Raw genomic sequence first — 18,486 nt, forward strand, 5'->3', positions numbered from 1 at the left:
AATCCCTGTGTCACCTCCCCTGGGCTTACTGCACAGGTTTTTCGCCTGCCTGGGCACAAGTAGGATCCGGCCGCTTCCTTGCGTGCCCCCATGCTCCACACTCATCTCCCCCATGCCTGGGTGTGCCACAGCCCTGCTGTCATAGGACAGTAGCAGACACTTCACTCTTGTGAATGAATACAGCTCTTACCGAAGCTGGTAGACTCCTCAGAGGAGCGCTGCAGTTTTCTTAGCCCCTGTACTGACGGAACGGGGTTGGGTTGCTTTGAAGCGTGTGTAATGCCTGCCAAATTGCCAGGGGAGGCAGAGCAATCAGCGTGGTGTCTGGAGCCAGGCTGAGCATTCGCTTACATTGAGACCTTCTCGAGACCTCCTTAATTACCTCCCTCTCTGATCGAGATTGTAGAGGAAACAAATTGGTGGTGTTGGCAGCGAGGAGGTTGTTGCCTCGATGCTGCGCGGCTCAGGAAGCTGGGCTGCAACTCGGCCTGCTAATTAGGGTGGGGGTGCGTTAGCAGTGGGAACGGGCTCGGACGCTAATGACAGGCAGTGAGTGCCCCAACAGGTGCTGCGACACCTACTCAGCATATTTTGTATCTCTTATTTGTTAGCTTTCTTCTCCTGTTGTGAATAACATGGCTCACGGTGCAGCTTGCCTCGTGAGGCAGGGGCTGGCAGATCAAAGGGCCTGTTTGCCACTGGCCCTGCTGCACCCAGAATATGGCATCCAGTTTTGGGCCCTCCTCAATTCAAGAGGGATGTTGAGATGCTGGAGAGGGCCTAGTGATGGCCTACCACGATGTTCAGAGGCCTGAGGCATATAACCTACAAGGGGAAGTTGAGTATTTGGCCTTCTTTAGCCTGGTGATGATGTGGCTAGCTGGGAATCTAATGGCAGCCTCCAGCTACTTGACAGGGACTTACAAAGAAAGGGAATCCGAACTCTCCTTCCAGTAGTGACAGAGGATGGACACAAACTGAAGGGTGACAGTGGCACAGTGGCAACTTGGAAAACACATCTCTGTTGGGAAAGTTGTACAGCAATGGCACAGGGCACCCAGGGAGGCCGTGAGCCTTCTGTCCCTGGAGGTATTGAAGCCTTGGCTTGTCGAAACCACGGCTGACCCTGCCTAGCCTTGGTGGTCTTGAGCATGTCCCAGCTGACCACCAGGGTCCCTTCCACCAACACAGCCACCACAGTGAGCAGTTATTTCCTAAATGTATGTTTTGCCTAAATAATTTACGGTGCTGGTTTCCTCACCCAAGTTTGTCTTCAAAGCCCAGTTGGAAATTTCCGCTTTGGGGCTAGCTGTGGTCTCAGTGAAAATCACAGATGCGGCCACACAGGTCTGAGGGCTGCTGGAAATGTTTAACACTAAGCTGTTGTTAGCAAATTTTCATGAGGATGGGCAAGAACACGACCTAAAGCTCATCAGATAGTGGGAGTTTATTTCATTGAACTGGCTCCAAAGCACCCTCATTTGAGGTGGGACTGTGTTTCTGGGCATCCTACAGTCTTAAATTGACAGCCCTCATCTATGCTGGCTGGGAACTCCGAGAGGAAGGGAACGAGGGATGTTGGTAGATGATAGCTTTGCTGTGCCACAGCAAATTTAGAGTCTTTTGCTTGTCCTGCTGCAATAACCCTTGTGAGAAAGCAAAGGTTTGTGAAAAAAATCCCACCCTCAACCCTGAAAGCATGAGCCAGAAATAAAGCACACAGAGAAGAACTTTCTTTCTTCAATTTAATTGAAGTTACTTAGAAAAATAATCAGGCTTGAATGGCTTTTTAAGGAAAGATTCATGAGCAGTTCACACTTGTGTTGGCAATGTATAATTTAGCTTTTTTCTTTATTAACAGTATATTTAGGTATGAGGAGATACTTTTCTACAACAAGCCTTCTACTGCATACAAATAGGTAAAAAAAAAAAAATCCAACCCCACATTGATGTTAAATTATTCGTACACATTGTATTGTGCATGCATGTAAGAAAATAACACTCTCTGTAACAAGAGTAATAGTAAGGACAGTCCCTTTTTGTACCTGAAAAGTGCAGCAGACTACAGTGAAACCCTAAGACATCTGGGGTCAACTTCTAAAAGCACTTCAGCTTGTGAATTATTTCACAGGTCTTATGCAGCGCATGGTTCAGGCAGTTTGCAAGTTCTTGTGACAATGGGCATGGTTTATGAAGAGGCTGAAACATGGAAGAAGTTGGGTTTGGGGGCCCCCCACGCCCTGAAGCCACCACTGTGTTCAGGTGGGCCAAATGCAGGCTGGGCTCCAGGTTAAGGTGCTTGGGGTGATCTGTGAGGGTGAAGCCAAGGGAGGAGTGGCTGGTGCTGCTGGGCTGTGCTGGCCCTGCCTGATGATGGGGCAGCACCAGCAGCTCCTGCATGGAGATCAACACTTCGAGGCCCAGTGGCTTTGAGGGGGTTGGTGGCTGAGGTGGGCTCAACCATAACTGCTGTACCTCTTTCCAAAACAGCAGCTCCCCGGTTGGCCTTGCAGCCCCATGGACACATCCGTGTTTTGAATTTTGCCTGCTTGTCTCCTGGGACCAGCTGTGGCCACAGCTATAAAATGAACCCCACAAGGAGGCCATGCTGAGGAGCAGGCCAGACCCCTGCTGGGATTGCGTGCTCTGGTCCCCTCACTGCAGGCGGTGGCCACCAGCTCGCTGAGATGAGGAGGCACAACCTCCGACGTGGGGTCATGGGAAAGGGATTTTTTTTTTTTTTTGGCTCAGTCAAAACAGCACACCCAGTAGTCCAAACAAAATCTATTCCTTAACATTTGTGGTCCTCCTTCAACCTCATGAGGGCTTTGCATTCAACATACAGGACATGATCATATCCAGCTCTTCACTTTAAACAGGAATCTACAACCAATTCACAGCACCTCAGAACAGATTAAACATTAAATTGACAGATTGCAGCAGTTTGGGATCAGGATTTTTTAAATAGCAAGAGATTGTTTTAAGTGCCTGCTCCAGACCGCACGGAGGCCATGTCAGAGCTGGTCACCCGCCTCAGGCCGGCCTCTGCATGGAGGCAGAGAGGGGCAAATGAGCCCAGCACTGCTCTCAACAATCCCAGCACCAGCAGCACCCAGCCCTCAGATCTTCTAAACATGCTTTTTCACCTAAAGCTTCCTTATCGGAGCTGTCAAATATGTGTGGTTGTTTTCTTGGTGTGTGTGTCTCCAAAGCGGTGAAGCTAAAGAGAATATTTAAGAACAGATAAAAATGTGGTGATGAGAGAGCGAGGCAAAAAGTACAGAAAGAAGGGAGAATGCACACCGTGCTTTTAACATATTTACTTTCTGAAGCAACCTTTTTTTTTCTTAAATGAAAAAAAAATAATCACATTGTGTTGGAGTGGATTAACAGATAACTGAGGAAAAAATGGGACAAAAATATTAGCACTGTTGGATACAACACGAAACAGGCACAGAAACAGCTTGCAGGATGGGGGGGAAGGGAGAATCTACCCTCATACAATTTTTTATTTTTTTTAACAAACATATACCCATCAAACTACAAATAAAAGAAAGACGGGGCACACTGTGATAGGCACTTGCAACAGCTCCACATACTCTAAATGAGACAAACTGCTTTCAAGTAAAGCACTAGTCAGCAATCAGAAACCACTCAGGAATTCAGAGCTGTCAGATTCAGGCAGCCAGTGCTTCACCAGTCATTGGGGTTATAAATAGGACCTGGGTTACAAAAACTGTGCCTGTTCCAGAGTGGATGAGAGATTTATTTGGAGGCTATGATTAAAAAAATAAAGACCCAAAGCCTGGGTAAGACTGAGCACAATCATGAAAGGAGTTCAGCTGTTGTTTGCTATGCTAATTTGTTCTCCACTGAGATTTACTCAGTGACTTATTTTTACAAAATAAGACAGACCTATGTTACCTCTTTAACCATGTAGTGTCCCGGAGGCTACATAATTCAGCAGCTATTATCAGCTACTGTACACTGCAACATTGTCCGGATCTGGTTCTGATACTGCTCTGCCTTCCACTGAGTTTACCTAAATCTTCACTAATTGTTGGAAGCGTTGGGTTTGATCATAAGAAGATACACATGCAGGCAATTCAAAACACCATTTTAGCGAACAGCTTTCAAACATTCCCACAAATGCCTCGCCTAAAGCCTATGCCTCCTTTTGCCAATCTTCTCTCTTTTGTTCCCCAAAGCCTCACACAATCAAAGCTACCCCTTGATTTCGGAAAGCTGTAGCTTGCCTGGTGGCACAAACACAGGTGGTCACCCTGAGGACTACACGGTGCGTTACCGGCACTGGTACTGGAGGAAAGCCACGGATCCCTGCTCAGCGCAGCACCCAAGGCAGGTGAGCGCTGGCCCTGAGCAGGCCCCGGGGCAGGACACCCATGGGTGACTCTGGAGTGCATCCCACTCAGCTCCTGCTGCCCTCCAGGCCACATGTCTCACGGGCATCGCATTAAAGCAGGCGAAACAACTGCCATGGAGACATTCACCTTCAGTAAAAAGGCTGTGCTCTTACATTAGACCTGACTGAGAAGAAATCCTAACCATGGGAAATCAGAAGCATCCCTGTCAGCAACAACTGAAAAGAGAAGACTCCCCCTTCCCCACAGGAAAAAGCCATGAAACCAGCATGTAGGAAGATTAGAGACCTTTTTTATTGCCTTGCATGCTTAGAGATCAACACGAAGATGACTTTCTGACTTTTTAAATGACATCCCCACATCCTTTATAGCAACATATTGTGACTGGTGTTTTTGGAGCACATTAGCCAATTCTGGTTGCCCACCCTAAGATCAAGTAGAGAGGCATGACTTTCAGAGGATGGAGCTCCCCCAGTAACCCCATCTTGGATATGACTTAAGTGAACACCAATTGCTTTTGGCATTCAAAAATCTCCACAGCCACTTTCAAAATGCTGATTTTTCAGATCAAGCATCCGCAAATCTGCATTCGTTTGTGTGGGTGGGCTTCAAATTATGAGACAACGGGACTCATCATATTCTTGATAAAACCATTAAGTCCAGATTTAAAAAAAGTTCATGGTTTCTCTTCCCAAAGAATACATTCACATTTCTTTTAGTCATGGGTTTTAGAGATCATGTATCTATCAAAATCTGTTTTATTTTTTCCCTTTCAGGGCTAGAAAGACAGCTTTTTAGTATGCTTAAGTGCAATATCACTTTCTGCAGAAATTATTTCCATCATTATTCTCAAAGCATGTGGTATCAAGAACCACACCTGTGTTTACCTGTATGAAAGGCTAATGGAAGAATATTATTATCCAGAGACAAGCTCAACTGAAAAAAGTATAAAACCAGATTCCTTTTGTCCAAATGTTATCTTATCTCTGTCGCTAAAGTGAAACCTACCAAGAGACCATGTTTTAAATAAGTATAAATAACATTAATTAGAATTTGAGGAATGCAAGATCAACGAAATTCACCAGAACACTATTAACATTTTTTTAAACAGTGTAGCAGTATTATTCATTTCTACAGCTAGATCGTCACAATCCTGTTACCCTGCAAAGAGAGCTGTCCTTTCTTACAGTTGATTTAAATAATTTTGACTGTGCTGCTCGCAGCATCATTCAAAAAAAAAAAAAAGAAAATATTAATTTACAAAATAACCCACTCTCCATATTTATTATGACAAATAAAAATCTTAAATAAAACAAGCTTTCTCTCCCCACTCTCCCCCCAACCCATCCCTCATTCCAATTTCAGGTAGCTTGGCACTGAGTAATTGAACATTAAAAAATCAAGTTTGTAGACTTCATACAGCTGCGTTTGGTGCTCCGAGCTGATGTTCTGGAAGAACTCTGTGGTCATTTCATCAGTAGTTCTCGTGGACTTTGCATAGGTGGGGAACTTCAGGTAGTTGCCGACTCCTGCAAGCTGGAGAATGTAATTCGAATCTTCTTCGAGTGTTTCGTATTTTCCTATGAGGTCGTAGTGAATGTGGCAAGGGTGGCAGAGGGAGTACACAGTCTGCCAGTGCTCGTTGAAGGGCTCTTCTCTCTGGGTGTGCGGGTCGATGAGATATGCCACAAACTCTTCAAATTTCACATCATCGCCTTTACGCAGAGCTTCCTGGGTTGCGTTTTTCCTCTGGCGCCTCACGATTTTGGTGCCGTATCGCTTGTGGAAGGAAGTGTTGTACTTCTGTGTGAACTTGTTCCTGTAGGCTGACACCAGTCTCTCGAAGGGCTCGCGAACAAAGAGGAACTTCATGTAGTTTTTCAAGCGGTGGTTGATCTCTGGGATGCTGTACTGGTTGAGGGTCTTCAGGTTTGAAGACACATGGGCTTCATTGGCTGGGATTTCCATTGGATCGCTGTACTTGCCTCTTCCCGTCAAAACCATCATGACTCTCTTCCAGTTTGTGCAGGCCACTTTGGGAACATAGCAATAGATCATTTCATGATCTTCATCCACCACCAGGTGTTTGAGATCGTTGGGCGTCAGCACGCGGCGCTTCCTGCTAGACACACTGTTTGCTCGGCATGTGTCTGTCACTTGGTCTCGTCTAATCTGATGAAGAATTGCCGTGTTGGACAACTGCGAAGAAAGCACATGCACCAAGTAAGTTAAGCAGGTTGGAAGCTCTTACTGCCTTTCTACTTACTAAAGAATTCACAAAAAAGCAGATTAGTGTTTATATGGAACTTAAAACAGTTCATAATGAGGCTGAGTAAAAATGTTCCTGTGCTAGAAGATAAAACTTTTTTGTCTCCAAACTTCTTGGTACGAGCTGCTTCAATACTGTTCACATTGCCCAGGGTTTCACTTTGACACCGATGCAAAGAAGTGTAAGTGCTTACACATCCTGGTGACAAGTGTATTTACACAAAACTCACACCCTGAGATGTGGTCGCCGCTTTTCTTAGCCCTGGAAAACCAATCTCCACTCCGCAATCCATCCCACAGCTACAGCAGTCAGACCCTGCCTGATTTTTTGCTGATGAGATAGGGTAGGAAGACACCAGATTCAGAAAGTTTGTCAAAATGAAAACAGTATGTGGTTTCATTGCTGATATCTTTATGCTAGAGAATTAATAATCTCTGCTTGTTTGTTGGCTATGACCTTGGCAGAAGAAATGAAGCCCATGGAGATTCCTGCTAGTTCCTAAGGGGACCATTCACACAGACATGATTTCCTGGGGACTTGGGAGAATATTAGCTATAAATTCGCCTCTCTGCTAAAGCCAGACTGACAGAAGGAAAGAGCACACAGCCTTCTAACACACACAGCACTATATTCACCCATGGCCCTTTATTATTTTGTTAATAGCTCCCTAATTTTCTACTATTATTGCTACTGGATGCTTTGGAGAGGTTGTAATCTCTTAGGGGGAGCCCACAGGGCCCACTGGGCTGCGGTGCAGCAGCCACCAGCTACCATATCCTGAACAGCAACAGGAGCAAGATTTTCTGCTAAGGCAGGTACTGAACTCCTCTGGGAAACGCGAACTATTACCCCAGGTAAAGGACCACGCCAATGCAGGGCTAAAAATGGGTAAAACCATTTGGTTTTTCAGAGCTACCTGAGGTGTCCCTGCACGGCACTGTGTTTTGCTGTGCAGACTGTCCTCACTGATATAAATGCCTTTTTACATATTCTGGATGAATTTTATCAAAGCAGCAGAGGGAAGGTTTTGGTAATGGCATTTACATTTACTTAACACCACTTAGCTGTCAATTTCGAAGAGCCTTGTGCACAGTAATTAGTTTAGCCTCAAAGCCAAGTAGTAAGGCAAGTATTGACCTTCCAGTCTGATGGGCAAAGAGGTCTGAGATGCCTTCCTGAATGCTGAGTCTTCCCAATGTGTTTATTTAATGCCTTCCAGGCAGGTTAACACGCATCACAGGATGCTGCAACGAAGCAGTTGGGGCAATGCAGATTGCATTCATCTGCTGTGAGGGTATTTAGCCTTTGGCTACAGGGCCATACTGAGCCTTCCCCCTCCCCTGTGTGGTAAATACCCTGGGCAAATGGCTCTGCACCAGCTTGGGGGTTCCTGCAGTCATGGGTCATATCTCTGCTTTCAAGACCAGAAGCCCTGATTCATATAAAAGAAAAAAAGAAAGAAAGAAAGCAACAAACAGGATTCAAATGCACTTTAGAGGCAAAAACCAGACCAGACAAGATCCCCCAAAGCATCTTACTGACAGAAAAATGGAACTAAGCCAGTCGTAGGATGTGTGAGCTGTGGAATGAAAGGAGATAGAAATGGTATTGTTACAGACAAACCCTAAAAGCCCAGGCTTCACCCGCCCAAGGGCAGCAAAAGCTTTTGCAACACTTGAGCAGCTGAGACTCTCCCTCCCTCTGTGCTGCGGTAGGTTGCAGAGGAATGCTCTTGTGGTGATGGGGAACACCACGGGGTTGGTGCACCTCAGACCTGGGCAGGAGGATTTTTCCTCCAGGACAACATTTATGTGTTTAGCCTGGGACCTCTGTATTTTGTACACGGCCAATCACCACTTCTCCTCCGAATTCCTTGAGACTTTCCTCAACTCATCTCCTTAGTCCCTTGTTCAGCAAAATGTTGGCTAATGGTTAAAACATGCAATTGCCCAGCGTGACCACTTTAGACTGGCTCGCCTTTTGTGCGTGTGTGGTATCCCCCTGAATGCCTTCCAGGTGCATATCAAGGGCAGTTCTGTGTTGTAGTCCAAGGGAGGAGAAAACCGATGTGAAGTGTGCTTCAGATTTCCTAGGGAAACTGGCTGGGAGTTTCCAAAGTAAGATGTTAGAAAGCAGTTGTCAAGGACCACACAGATGTTTGAAGAAAATTACTTTTTCTTAGGAAAAAAAAAATAAATCCCTATTTCAATTTGTGCTGTTCTCAGAGAGATAAAGAACTAGTGGTCAGCTCTATACGGGTTAGTTACCAGTGAATAATTTTCATACTACTAAACAAAACCCTATGCAAACATACAGACATGCAAATTCTCCTCTGCAGACAGATAAAGTGCCCAAATCCCTCTCCTTCTGCAGATTTTACATCAATATCATACAGCATAGTACTGGTGTTTGTCTCTGGTTTTAGGGTAAACACTAGAAAAGCCTGAAGATACTGCTACATTACAATATGTTAATGCACTGTATTTGCTTCTCTGATGCTGTTCTTTGGATAAATACAGAATTAAATGGATGAGATTCTGCGGCCTGTATTAGATGGAAGGTCAGACTTGATAATCTAGTGGTTCCTTCTGACCCTAATCTATGGATGAATCGTTGTAGAGCTGTGCTTTGCTCCTGATTTCATTCCTACATCAATGGGCTAAAGCACTTTCTCTCTACACATCAACATTAATGAGATTTTCAGGCATTCGGAGCAAGGGGAAAAATGCAGCCTTAATATTTGCAATTGCAAACGAGACTGCGCTACGTCAAATTCACTTAAAAGACAACACTCGTGGATTTTGAAGTGGCACTTGTCTCCCACTCTTTTTATCACAAAGAAAATAAGAAGAAATGGCATAGAAGTTTTGTCAGCTGCATTTACTAAACATACACCAGTGCTCTGGGGTCAGCTCTGCACCTGCTCTGGCCTGGCTGGTAGCACACAATGCATATTAAAGAGCAATGTAACAATAAAAGGGTATTGTCCTGTTCTCATAAATTGCAGTACCATGGCTGATGGATGAAAAGCCATGTAGGAAATGTGGTTCTGAAAGCTCCGTTTTTTTTTTTTTCCCTAGGCTTCATCATACCATAAAAAAAAGCCAGTATATTAAGTGTTGTACAATGCCAACTGTTCCCAACCCCACATTTGCACGGTCAGCAGAACAGGGCCCTTGATGCCTCCGCGCAGTCTGACATCCCCGCTACTGAAGAAGAGACTTTCTGCTGCAGCTGACGAAGAGTGGGTGATGCATCCTGAAGGAGCTGAGTTACCTGCCTTGCTGAGAGAGGAGTGTCCTGCTGACCCTCCTTGAGGTTTGGTGACAACAGCCCTCTCACTGAAGGGGTGGATGACATGAAAGCATTGCTCTTGTTAAACTAGCAGAGCCAGGTATGGCACTGAGGAGCCTTTAACGGAGCTCCTGCCAAAGCACAGGCATTTGCCGTGGTTTAGGGCTGTCTCTCCACAGTGCACTGGTGAGAACACACTGACCAGAAATACATACGCTGGCGAATTTACAACCTTCAGCCTGTGAAATGCAAAGGTTATTCAAGGTAAATTACAGTAATGAGATGGGAGGTATTTTCTTCTGACTACTTAGGCACAGCAGGATAAAATAATCTTTAAGGGCCTTTCTAAGCTCGATGGTCAAGCAGCAAGTTCAGATTTAAACGCAGGACATTTTAAATTATTTTTTTAATTGAACAGTGTACTGTAATGCAGCCTAGGAGCAGAGATCAATAAAATTCATGTAGATGGCTGCGATGAAAGCACTTTTTGAATGGAAGGACAGAAATAACCAAGGTGCCACTCAAAAAAAACCAACAAACTTCATTAAATTTCACCTCTCTATAAAATACGACAGTGCAAAGAAGTGCCTCAAACTGTTATAAGGCAGGTTTTATTTATTCTTATTGCACTGCCTGCAGCTCCTGCTTGTTCTGCAAATTACTGTAACTGGGCTCACAAACAATCGATGCTGGGAGTGCTAACGTGACATTGGGCATGGCAGGATGAAGAGTAATGTAACCAAGTTAGTTTAAAGTGGAATAAAGAGGACAAACAATATGAAAGGGGTCTGCAGACCAATACCCTTCTATACTGCCATTTCCTTGCATTAACAAAAAATTTGCATCTGCATTTAGTTCTTCAATTACACTTGTGTTTGGAGGTTCGGTGTCTGTCCCGTGCTAGAACTATGCAAGTTGCCGTGGCATTCCTGCTATCTGCAGTCCATGAAGCTTTCAAAATTAGGAGTATCTCCGCTGAACTCTGAGTTGTGTCTATCCAGTAGCACTGCTTAGCTTAGCATGAACCAGAGCTCATCTACACCAACTTCTTGAGAGTATTCGTTTAGAGCTGTGCGGAGCAGACTCATAATCCACTGAAAGCAAGGTCTTGAAGTGAAAAGTGTCAGACAGACTAACTATAGGTGGCACTAATGGTCCTACTTATGTGACATCTACAGAGACTAATATTTCACTTGAGTGAAAACTCTCAGAATAAGAGCAGCTCTCCCTCCTGCCCAGCAACCACATCATCTGAATTTCAGGAGGTGTTTGGCATTTACTGTATAAAATGTTTATTGATATTATTTATATTTTCCCAAATGTTTAGGGGTGTTGGTTTTTTTTTAGCATGAGGTTATACACATGCACATTTCCAATCCAATTTTCAACATAAAAAGTGTGAAAATGATTGTTACAATCTTGATGGACTGCTCTGAAACTACAAACATATTTTAGATGTTGTTTTAGTGGTTGGCTTTTAAAGCTTGGATCTATAGCTGCCATACTTGGTATATATACATTCTATGCAACAAGTTCGAGACTGTTTTCTTAAAAACACTCACCATTAGACAATAAAGGGGTAGTAACTATGCTTCATATGTCATAGTCCAAACATAAGTAGTTCTAATAAATCACACATAACTATTACTCTTTACAATTTATATAGATGACAGACAATTATAAGTATGTGAATCAAGACACTGAATCTAAAAGAGTAAGCAAATTTTAAATAAAGAGATTTAATTAAACTGACCTGGACTGGAAAAAAAAAAAAAGTAACAGCTTTGAAATATTTCATACTTTATTTTACATTTCATAGTATATTATTCTTGATTTAATGTTTTCAAAAAATCCCAGAACTCAAATAACCCCACCAAAACCTCAATCAATATTTGTTCAGAGTCCAATAAAGGAGACTAGAAAGCACATAATGCATGCTGGAGATGGAAATACTTAATATCTTTGCTGACAACTTGAGGATGGACAAACTGGAAAACAAATTTGCTATGAAAATGTCTCTACAGAGCGGCTGGATAATATAAGATAATAAAACTAATATTAACTTACGAGCATTTGTGCTAAGAAAATTTTAGAGACAAATTATATCCTCTGAAGGAAAATTCATGAAATATTACAAAGCTGCTTTCTTTTCTCCATTTAATTCATTGAACTTATTGCCCCACAAAGATAAGGCAAAATATGCATTTATTTCAAGTAATTCTCTGTATTGCAACCCAAGATAACCATAACTTTTTAAATTCCCATCATACAGAATGCACCAGGGCTCTGAAAAAAAAAAAGAAGGATCAAAGCTTTTGAGTGAAAACTGTCTTACATTGCAGCTGCTAGCACTGTATTGTCAAAAATCCTAAACTGCTTCACACATTCCCTCCTTCTTCCTCCTATACATGCATCCCACCTCATGTGTGTGTCTGCATGCATGCATGTAGAAGGGAAGGGTGAAACAGTTCAGCAGTTGCATTGCTTTGCATCCAGAGGTAACAGTTATTTGAATAATGACACATCAGCGTTAACTTTGGCATTCAATCGTCTTTGGGTGCTGGGGAAGAAACAACACTACATCAGGCAAAATGCAGGGGCAGAAAGAGATGCTGCTGAAGGTGCCAATGCCGTCCTGGGAAAGCATCACTACTAGGTCAATAAGTCTTGGGCTTTTTGTCTTGAAGGTACCACGCAGAGCCTGAACAATGCGATGTCTCCTTGAAAAAACACAAGCTGGCTCTCTATCTGGCATGAGGGTCACAGCAGGGATTGACAACAAACAATACCAGCTATATGTTAAAGCCAGCTTTTTTTATCATCCTAAGTACTCCATCCAACAATAAGAGATACAGGTATGGATTCAGGAAGAAAAGAGTGAGACTTTTTTAAAAAAATGACAACTTCTGTAGCCCCAAACATATTTTCAAGCCCTTCCATTGCCATTCTGCTAGAAACTGTTTGGTGCCAGGGCTCATGCAGCAAGCAGGATTTGGGGCTGGCAAGGTGAATGTACACACTTGTAAAAGGTCTCTTTGGAACAGCAAGATAGAAAAGTTGGAAGTGCCCAGGAGAAAGACATACGATCTGTCCAAACAGGGTGACTAAACTGTGTCTCTGTGCCTGCTGCTATTCTGAGGCTCTATGGGAATCCTGCAAACAAAGTACAGGCAAAATTGAAATGACTGAGTTTAAACGCAATACACCTGAGTGGTAAGAAATCATTGGGAAGTACAGAGGAGCCTTGAGCTGAGAATAACTACAGCAAAAAAACTTAATGCTGGTGTGTTTCTTGGGACGTATATAGAAGACAAGCTTGGAGCCTCCTGTTACATGTACAATGAGCACATTGCTGTCACCTCCTCAGTGTTTCAAGGTAGCTGCAGGAAGGGAGTGGGGAAAGGAATTCAGCAGATAGCCAATCCGTTTCTTTTCTCTCAGACAAAACAAGTGGACGAAGCCTGGGGCTGGGCCCCAAGATGCCTTGATGGATGGGATGACGATCAGAGCTGTGTGGCCTTTCTGCGGCTGGGCTCTGCCCCTGAGCCCAGCCTTGCCACCGCCTCCACAGGGAAGGACAGCACATGATGAATCTGTCCGCTTCTGGCTTATTCTTTAAGTGCCGCCATAAATCACTGCTCATATTAAAAAGCTGAAAGGTCTGGCTGTCTTATGAATTTAATTTTCAAATGAAAACTTTCTAGCCTTTCCCCTCCAACACATGCACACATAACTGGAGCTTGGCTCCATACCTGAGTGTACAACCTGTAACACACGGGAGCTCAGCCATGGTCCTTCTAACCGTTCCCAGTCCCCAGGGATGGCCATTTCACAACTAGGACCTTGCAGCGGGATGCAACAGCATGCCACATTTGAGGGCACAAGGCTGTGCTTGTATCTTTTTGGCTGAGCCAGAAAAATCTACACTGGCCTCATCTTGGAAACCCCTTGCTAAGTCACAAACTGGGACAATCCAAGCCCAGGGAACAGCACATGCATTGGGAAGCTCGAAGCCAGTATCTGCTGTGCTCTGCTATTGCATCCCTACCGTGGGAGCTGTAGAAGTGGTTTTCAAGGAGAGGCTTGAGAACAACTTAGCAAAATGCATGCCACAGACATCTGCAAGCGGTGCACCAGAAGGAGCACTGGGCTGGGGATACGTGGAGTCAGCCAGGGCGGAGCTGGGAGTAGCCCTTAAAAAACAGAGTGAGGAACTGCATTTTAACAGAGCTGGCATCCAGGAGACAATGGAAACACTGACATTTATTTCTCTCTTGCAAGACATTATGGCAGTAGGGGTGAGATAAACTGGGTGGAGCGGGGAAACGGGACGAAGTAGATACGTAAATACAGAAACACATAAATTCCAGAAGGAGGAAGGAAATATAACCTGCTCTCTGGACTCATTGTGTAGTAACAGAGCTAAACAACGGAGACTCAGTTTAGATATGGGAAAAATCCTAACGGAGAGGATAGGGTATGTCTGTGCTGTAAAACAGTGAGGTATCTCCAGCATGAGAAACCTCCGGGAACCTCCCAGGGAAGGTGTTAGGAGCAACCTAAATGACCCTGCCATGGGTACAGGAGTCTCCCTGTGATTCCTTCAAGTTTCATGATGCTGGCTGCTGGAATCAGCATGAGTTTAAGAGCACAAAGTTCTCCTCAAAAGCTAAGCTTGCTGCTGCAAACCCAGGTATTTCACATCTTTCAGAAACAAAGGTCCCAGCAAACGCTGCAGGGCCACACAAGCAGAGACCAGCTAGCGCTCGCAGTAATGCCTCCCTCAGGACAAGGCCTCCCTCATGACAAGGCCTTCCTAGGGACGAGGGACCACCACCAGACCAGGGACGGGCCAAGGCCTGGCAGGTGCTCTGGTGGCACCACAGCGACACTGTGCGAGACCGTGAGGAGGAGGAGGCCGCCCTCCAGGCCGCCTGGGGGGCTGGAGCTGCCTGGGACACCAGTGTGCTGCTCTCCGCAGCCAGCTCTGACCTGGCATCCGGCGATAATGGATTTCTCGGTCACACAAATCCTCCCCTTGTACCTCTGGGTTGCAGCTTAGGTGCCACACAGTCAAGTAGAAATACTTATTTTCTTCCCAGCAGGATATCTGCTATTTTAACTGAATACAATTTTCTCAGTCCCATGCTAAATCAGGGTAATACATTTCCAATTTTTAACTCAGCATGCAACACGCCAATATTGCTCCCAAGCTTTTGAAACCCAAATAAGAAAAACAGAAGATAGTCGCTGCATAGCTGGTTTCTTTACATATAATTCAAGGTACTTAGCAGCCTGCCGGAGGCGAGAGGCACCACAAAGCCATGTCTTTAGCTGTGCTGAGCCCCTGTCCCCCACTACCAGGATGAGCACTGTGCGTGGGACGCTGCGGGATGACCCCTTCTGTCACCTTCTTGCATGCCACCACTGCTCCCATGAGCCAGGGACACAGGGTCAGTCCCCACCAAGAAATGCTGTGTGGACTATTTTAAGGTAAAGAGTTGTAACTGGGAGAGAGGAGCAAACACTATGATGTAGCTGCTGCCCTGTCCGCCGAGCCCTTGGTCCGTCACATTGGGGTGTGTAATCCTGCTATGAGCTCTCCTCTAATTAAACCATTCTAAATTAACACTGTATTTCTTTTACTTTCCTTTGGTGAGGTTGTATTTTGTTCAGACTAAGACACTCTACTCCAAGGATAACTTTTCTGTCCATGCTGCTCACTGATGTTCACAGAAGGCAACTAACCAGGGTTGCTCTTTCTCCACAGCCTTAATTACAGTTAACCCCAAAGTTCTCACCTTTCTGCTACTCTTCAAAATGAACCAGATGACCCCCTGCTTGAACAGACAAAGGACCTTCTCTATTAAAATGCTAGCATCCATTTATAATCTTAATTACAATAGCCTTCCCAGGAAACCTTTCTGCCATTGAATGAAAAATAATTCTGGGTTAACATGGAAAGTCTGTATCATCAAGAGCTTCCTAGATCTATTTCTTCTACCCTGAGATGAATACCAGTGACTCAAGTCCTGAGGGATGCTCAGATCTAAATGAAGCCACCACCATTTAGTCCAAACCTAGTGTTGTCAGGTTTGGACAGACATTGGACATTAGGCCCAGAGAGAGACCAAAGCAAAAGACTAAATATTCGCCATGTCTGCTTCAGCAAGAATTTGTTTTTGTTTTAAAAAAAAGGTTGTTTGAGTATTTGTGCACTGAAAGAAGCTCTTTGCCAGCAGCAGACCACAAATGACTCCAACACAGGCTTCTCTGGGAAGCAAATAGCATCTGCACAAGGCTGCCCTCCTCTCTGCTGGCCACTGATGCCCCTTCCCAAATGGCAGCGTGCTCCATCAGCCATGCCAGCTGTACCCAAAGGACAACGCCTGAGGCCCTGCAGGTCTGACCAGGAGGCCCGTGCTGGGAACTACGTGTCTCCCTGGGTCGCTCTGTCCTGCAGACAGGGAGACCTTGGCACAGCACTGAAAGAGCAGCAGCAGAACACACGCCTAGGTAATCTGCTTTAAACCCTGACAAATCCCAAAGGGTCTGGCTTGTGTTTTTAAGCGTCTGACTTGCCACACTAAGACTTGTTGTGTCAGAGCACGAGGGCAACGTTAAAAGTAACTTTCGTCAGTGATTAATACAACTGGAAGGTACAATTATTAGCATGATGCCTTGTTAATTTTCCTCATCTCTACAGCTGTGTTTACTGTGATTTCTAAGGGTCTCTGTCTCATCTAATAACAGATCCATTTAGGCACTGCATACTAAATGTTAGCTTACAATGGAGGAACAAATTCTTAGTATGTCCTTAAATGGCTGCTATTTTTTTAAACCATTCCCTCAACTACACCCTGAAAGAAATTGCACATAATCACTTCCCCCCCCCCTTTTTTTTTTACTGCTCAGTCTTTTTTAAACTTCCCAAAGCGGTCGCGCAGAAAAGGCTACTCTGAGATCCCATTTTTGGGACCCTTCTTGGCTGCAGCCAAGTGCTGTCTCCTTGTGCCCCGCACCTTTCACGGCTCCTGAACGCACGCCAGCCCCTCATCAGTGCCCTCTCCATCTGCCGAGAGGCCTGGCTCCCCTTTTGCTGCCCTTGTATCCTCGCCGCACGCCCTGTCCCACCTGCAGCCTGAGGACTCCAGCAAAGGCCAGGAGGAGCTCCAGGACCCAGCTGCCAGCTAGCTCACGCTCCACACCCCTCAGCATGTAAAATCCCCCAAAGCAGGTCCTTGCTGCCTCTGGGCTAAGCGCAGCGCTCGGTGGGCGCTCACGGCATTCCTGAGCATGGAGGGGATCGAGAAAGAGGGGAGATGCCCCTGTCCCATGGCCCCCTCCCACCCCGCAAGCAGCAGGACCAGGCGAGCAGGGAGAGGTGCCAGCCCGCAGCCCTGCGGCCCGCAGGGACGTGGCTGGAAAGCCGGGAGTGAGTCGAGGCATTCAGCTCTGCGCACGGCGAGAGCCAAGAGCGTGCGCTAGATGGAAATGTGCCCTCTCCTTTGCAGAAGGGGAAACAGGACGGCTTCTGTCCCAGGCACAGGGCCGGCGCTGTTTCACCTCCCATGTGGCTGGGTGCGCGTTGCCTTCAGCTGTTAGCTTGGGCAGCTTCCCTTCAGCACAGGTAAAACACAGCATCTGGTGGTTTACACTGAAATGGTATGGGGGAACTGACAGCCCGGCTACCCATACCTACAGCTACCACTGGCTTCTCCTTGCCTACCCATACCACCAGCTTGTCACTGTTCTCAGGACTTTTTATTTTTATTTTTTCCTCAAACAAAGACACTTTTCTCTTTGATTAACAAATAACACTAGTAAGCTGAGCGGGAATACATATATCTCCCTGTGTACGTATGCATATACATCCCTGCCCACATCCCTATATGATAAGCACCCAGATGGCATACTGGGTTATGTCAGTCACAGGCCAGGACATATGGGAGTCTCCAGACAGTACCCAAGCACTGGAAGACATTTGCTTGGGTAAGTAGGTAGGGCTGAAAAAATCCAGCAGCACAGTGTGGGGAAAGCATGTGCTGCCACTGACTGAGTTCAGTAGGGCAGTTTGAGAAGCATCCTTGGTTCCCACAGCCAGTCAGTACCTGGGAACTGCTATCATCCCTCTGATGACTTCAATCCAGGCAGCAAAGGTACCTGCTGGCTCCTGAGAAACACTGGGAGCTGATGCTGTCCTGGCTTATTGAACGGAGGTTGTCCTTCTCCGGAGCTGCCAGGTGACAAGGATTTAGGGGTGGGGAAAAGTGACAAGTTCACACAATGCTGGAAAAGCTGATATTCCTGACAGGTGAAGCAAACCTAAATTACAGTTTACAGCTAAAAGGGCTGTCATTTTAGAGACTCTGTGCAGTAGCTTCCACCCACTGTATCCATACAAATGAAGAGCTAATGATTCCTCCCCCAGCTCGTGGCATTGCCTGCTGCAGGACCCATCTTCACAAGGCACGGAGAGCTGCCAAGCACCACTGTGCCCTTTGCCCCATGGGAGGGCTTCCATGGCACAAATGCCTCCCA

The 18,486-nt window shown here is 45.5% G+C and overlaps 1 protein-coding gene across 2 annotated transcripts in view; it reads right to left on the reverse strand.

The window, feature by feature from the left end:
- Positions 1–4,656: 4,656 nt before the first annotated feature.
- Positions 4,657–18,486, reverse strand: part of CHST11 (carbohydrate sulfotransferase 11) — a 172,301-nt gene continuing 158,471 nt past the window's right edge. For both annotated transcript variants that reach the window (XM_080558140.1, XM_080558139.1), the window contains exon 3: positions 4,657–6,581. In XM_080558140.1, coding sequence (XP_080414266.1) covers positions 5,733–6,581 — 849 coding nt within the window. In that variant the 3' untranslated portion in view covers positions 4,657–5,732. The remainder of the gene's footprint in view (positions 6,582–18,486) is intronic.

Source organism: Anser brachyrhynchus (assembly GCF_964034855.1).
Source record: "Anser brachyrhynchus genome assembly, chromosome: 1".
NCBI lineage: Eukaryota > Metazoa > Chordata > Aves > Anseriformes > Anatidae > Anser > Anser brachyrhynchus.